This window comes from Morone saxatilis, unplaced genomic scaffold (assembly GCF_004916995.1).
Source record: "Morone saxatilis isolate NCDOM2014 unplaced genomic scaffold, NCSU_SB_2.0 Contig3, whole genome shotgun sequence".
NCBI lineage: Eukaryota > Metazoa > Chordata > Actinopteri > Moronidae > Morone > Morone saxatilis.
This window is the reverse complement of record NW_023339873.1, coordinates 20573132-20578425: the sequence shown is the minus strand read 5'-3', so window position 1 is coordinate 20578425 and position 5294 is coordinate 20573132. Positions and strand designations below refer to the sequence as shown.

Genomic DNA, 5294 nt, shown 5'->3' with positions numbered 1-5294 from the left:
ACATGAGGGTCTATGGGCAAAAATATAATATTCACTGGTTTGTTTTTATTAGTGTAGAATCACCGAAAAATATATTGTTGTGCTTTCGTTACCTTAGAATGAGCCATTTTCATCTACAGCGGGAGCAGGCCCTCTTCCGAGGAGTCCACAATGTTTCAATAGGCTCTCAATAGAGCCTTTCACATTTTTTACACGTTTCACGGCCACCACAGTTTCTCCAGGTTGCAGGTTTGCTGAAACTCTTGCCTATAAAAAAATCTGTCCGTGTTGATTATGTATGCAAACATCCATGAGAAAATGAAATGGGGGGCCTTAAAGGTTTTGCTAAATTTTTAGGCGGCCTCAAGCCTCCACAGATTGGGAAACTCTGGCTTACGAGGCGGGCGGTATTCAGTTATTGCAATTTAACTGCCAAATATATTCTTCACTAGATGTGTTTTAATTTAGAGTTGAGGGTCTTTATGTTTCTGTTCTGACTGATTTGGAGCCATCCACTTCATGAGCAACAGGGCCCTTATTGCTTGGTCATTGTGTGGGTCCTCTGTTTGCAGACTGCTAGCTGACCTCCAGCACATTGGTGTTGATATGGAAGCAGATGTAGGAGAAGTACTCTTGCTGACAGAGCCCTGGGATGTCACTGCTTACCTGTTTGGCAAAGGGGGACAGAAAAACAAACAAAATTGTGTGTCACACACACAGTGAACCAGTTAAAACCAACCAACGTACCCCAGGAGTGTTTGTGCAGCGTTCAAATCAAGTTGTTTTCCCAGGCAGCTCTGTGTTTTAGTTATCTTGGCACTGGCACAGTAGCCCACAGTTTCACTTTTCTCACTGCAGTCTGGCAAGGCCATGGATGAATTTGCATGAGACAGATGTAATTTCAAGTAGGCTGGACAGCAGATGGTTGACAGTTATGTAGACATCAACATGAAATCTGACTGGACAAACACTCTACTTACTGGCTGTAATTGGTCCTTTGAAACTTGAAAACATGAGAACTGTTCAGGAAGCATTGTCAAATTCTCTTTCAAACACTGAATATAAGCAAAAGGCTAAATGAAAATAAAAGCTTTTGTGAGCAGTTGTGAAGACGTATTCAGATTCAGATTCAGATTCAGTGGCAGGAATTAATAAAACAGAAATGGCTTCTTACATCTTCATACAGATGGTCTTGTTTGTGTGTGTAGGTCATATAGAGGAATCAGTATTCAATTAATAAAAAGTATCAATACCCAAATTTAAATATGCCCACCTAAAGCTGCTCTAATTACTATTTTTATATTAACTATGGATAAAATTGCTAAATGTGATGTGAAAGGCAGCCTTTGATAGCGCATTGCTGTTTTTCTTGACGCATTACCGCCACCTGTAGATCACTGGAACAGTTCAAAACCATCGATTGGACTGTGTATTGCATCATCCGCGTGTATGTGAAAGTGCATCATAAAAAACTTCTCCATAGTGCTACTAGTGGTCAAAAACTCCATAGGGTACCTTTGAGTAAAAGTACTACTACTAAGTGATATTCGATTATTAGATAAAAAGGTAAAAGTACTCATTATCCAGCAGAATGGCCCCCATCATCATTATACTATTATTTATGAACATAAACAACATTTAACAATAAATATCTTTGATGAGGATACTTTAAATTAGGTTACTTGGGAACTGTTACCAAGATACTGGATCTGCAATAGGCTAATATTGGCCCAGCCACTTAAGCGGAATAAACTTAGTGCCTCTCGAATGTGCTGAAGTCAAGCAGAAGTATAAAGTAGCACAAAAAGGCAATATGACTAAACTACAAGTAACTCACTTAAGTGCAGTGCTTGTGTTACTGGGGTCAGTTGTTTTCCATAATGGCTATGGGTTGATGCACTGTTGTGAGACAATTTAATCAACACATACTGATCCCAAGGTCATGAGTGAACATCCAAGCTCGAGAATTTGCATGTTTGTGTCTTCATGCATTTTCTCCTGTGCTTTAGATGAAACATGACAAATTTGGTTTGGCCTCTCACATCTGTCTTGCTGGCAGTGGCAGTGGGGTCCAGATGCATGAACAGTGAGGAGAGTTCTTCTCTCAGTTTCTTTGAACGCTTCCTGTCCGTCTGCAGCAGAAGAGCCTGATAGTTCACCGGTAACCCATACCTAGCAGGAGACATGACTGTGAGTCTACTCACACATAGAGATCACAGGAAAATGAATCACACGCCATTTTTCATTCATGTCTACAGAAAATGAGAGTAAATCAAGAGAGTGTTATCAGCACTGACCTGAGAACTGATTCCACAAACACCCTTAATGCTTTCAAGTGAATCCCGGCAACAAACACCTCATTGAAATTCACCTTCAGCCAGCGCACAAAGGTTCCCTGTGGAGGAGGCATTTATAATGTACCATAACACACATCCTAAAAACTTTAGAGAGCATACATGACGTTTGACTCACATATTGCTCCTTCTTGTGAACACTAAGCTGCTTCATCTCCTGCTGCCTCTTCTCCTCCAGATCAAAGCTGTACTCGCGCACGGTGAACCTGTGTGGATCATAGGCTACACTATGGTAATTGACACAGACAACACAGCTTTGACTTGATGGGGTATTTTCTGGCAATCCATCCTGCTTACTTGCTCTCCTGGGCTTTGGCTTTAAATTCACACACGGCTCTTTTGAAAAGTGTAACTGAGAAAACGCCTCCCTCTCCATCCTCGTACAGCTTCCTGATGTTCACACAAAACGACGACAGAACGTTAGAGTGACTCCTGACAGCATGCAGCATCAGGTTGAAGTCGAAGACAACAAAGAGAAAATAAAGTCAACAATTATCAGAGCAAAAGCTGTCACTTAAGACCCACTAGAGTGTGTGGCGGTGCCTATATCTGTAGAGACCCTGCCCTCTGCCTCTTTTTTCCTATTATTTTGCTGTGTTCTGGAAGTTTCTGGATGTCAACTTTTGGTGTGAACTTTGGACACTTTCTGTGTCTCGGTCTCAGAAAATAACATTATATTTCTCTGATTCACTGCTAATGTCACTTCCTAGCTTCATTCAGTCTCTAAGTCACTCAACCGGACTCTAAACTGATGTAATGCGGATGAACGGCCAGGACTTGATCTGTTGCTAAAAGCTTAAGGTCTACCTTCAGGACTCTTTGAACTCCGGAGTCTTTTCTTACTTTCAAGAGACTTTTTTATCAGTTTGCAGGTAAAATAACCCTTTTACATCATTTGTCCATCCTTGACAATTCTGGGTTTGACAGCAGTTTTCTAGTTATTGGTCTGCTTTAGGTGTTAGTCTACAAAGAACTTTATTTTTCCTTGTAAGGTATACTTAAACCATGTTTCAAGTTCTCGCATGACGTCCTAAAGCATTAAAAACTTCAACCGAATACTTTTTTTCCCTTTGAAAAAAACATTTCCTTCCGTGCTACCGATCCAAACCACATGGACTCTTACTTTCTCCCGGTAATGGAACACCTGTGGTTACTTAGCCTGACCTTTTGGATGCTGAGAACAGGTACTCAGTGCTTTGCCTGTGCACTTGTACTTGGATCAAGTGGAATGGCTTGTCTTACAGGCAGGAGTGGATAAAGACAGCTCACCTGCTGGACCGTGGAACCACAAACTCTGACAAGGATTCATAGGTCCTCTCCCACTGCAAGTAGCTCCCTCTGTGACCAAACATATGTGCAGAAATACATGAATAACACATGCATATACATACACTCTTATGTGGTATGAGTTATACATAGTTATATATATAGAAAGGTAGAATAACTTAGTTTGTTTAGTGTACATGTTTCACCGACCTGCTCACTAATACCAGTAGAGTGGTGAGGTACTCTGAGACCACCAGGTCTTCCTTCTTCACTATGTCATTCAGACTGCGAGTTTGCAAAGGCCCACTGGAAAGACAGACAATCCAGTTAAACATGTCATAGTTAACATAATGTTTTTTTCTAAATATGTAACTGAGGTCACTCACTTTTGCTTGTGCTCAAGGCTTTGCAAGCTTGTTTTCACACTGTTGTACGCCGCAGCTCGGGATTTTAACTCCGTCTCCATCTGGGAAACTTCCTGAAAGACATGCAGGACAGGTGTTAACAGCACACACCAGTATCAGCAGTACATGTGATAATCTCAAAAACTAAACTTTAATTGAACACATGCACATACAGAGACAAAACTTATTTTATTTGCAAATTGATTTAATCTGGATTTATCAAAAACCTCTTGGAATATGTGATGCAAAGTTCAGTTTCTTTTTATTTAAGACTTTAAGATTTTAGGTAGTTCTTATCACACTGATGTATGTTCAAGGTTCATTTTGCTAGTTTTTCTTCAGTTTGGTTTTAATTTGTTATTTGATGCTATAAAAAGTGGGTTTCACATCATGCTTTACAGCTGAGACATTTAGTCGGCCAGCTGTATGGACGGGACCTCGACACCGTGGCTCCAACCCCGATCAATACTGGCTCTAATTGACCAAATCACCAGCGCAAAGTGGCATCACCCTTTATCCAGGATACTTTGGCTTCATTTTTGCACAGTGGGAGGAAGTAGAGATGCGACGTCCATCTTTTTTATGTCGATGGTCTGGAGCTGGTGTGCTGGCTCTGGGAAACCGTCTGGTTTCCGTTTGAGCATCGACTCTAGCAACAGTTTGCAAACCCACAATATCACTAATGTTAGCTTCATTACTTGCTTGTGTCTTTGTTTGCTCTATATCATCATGTACAATATGGATATTTGAATCTGACTTGCTGCAGGAGGAGGATGTTTTCAATGATTATCTGTCTCATGTTCCACTGTCAGGATAAAGTTTCATTAAATATGACAAAGAAATAGTCCATAAAAACATCTCATTGTCAGGTAACGAAAACACAACAATTATTATTTTTAGTTAAAACACTATTAAAAACATACATATTATAAAATTATATTCCATTTCTGCACACTGGACCTTTAACCGTATTGGATTTCTCCAGCATTGCTTTAAATAACGTTCTTTTTGCGTACAACATAATGAGTCTGATGCTGTCAGCTCAACAAAAACAGCAGCGAGTGTATGAAAAGTCAGTGTAGGAGGTTTTGGGTAAAACTTTTAAACTCCTCTGACAAGATTATTGTTGTATTATTGTATCAGTGGAACACAGTGAACTGAGGCTGCTGCCGCCGGAGGGAAACAGAGTCACAACTGAGTGAAAAATAACAGCAGGAGTTGCTGCGTTTCTGACTCGCTTCGCCTCGTTACTGCCTCATTTTAAATTTTCTTCAATTTTCTGCTGTCGCTC

General features: G+C 40.4%; 1 protein-coding gene across 1 annotated transcript in view; it reads right to left on the bottom strand.

Annotated features, from left to right (window-relative positions):
* Window positions 1-555: 555 nt before the first annotated feature.
* atp6v1c2 (ATPase H+ transporting V1 subunit C2) overlaps window positions 556-5294 on the bottom strand; it is a 6907-nt gene continuing 2168 nt past the window's right edge. The window contains exons 5-12 of the mRNA XM_035674378.1: window positions 3986-4114; window positions 3810-3905; window positions 3603-3671; window positions 2631-2723; window positions 2452-2539; window positions 2277-2374; window positions 2022-2151; window positions 556-645 (exon numbers count right to left, since the gene is read on the bottom strand). Coding sequence (XP_035530271.1) covers window positions 556-645; window positions 2022-2151; window positions 2277-2374; window positions 2452-2539; window positions 2631-2723; window positions 3603-3671; window positions 3810-3905; window positions 3986-4114 — 793 coding nt within the window. The remainder of the gene's footprint in view (window positions 646-2021; window positions 2152-2276; window positions 2375-2451; window positions 2540-2630; window positions 2724-3602; window positions 3672-3809; window positions 3906-3985; window positions 4115-5294) is intronic.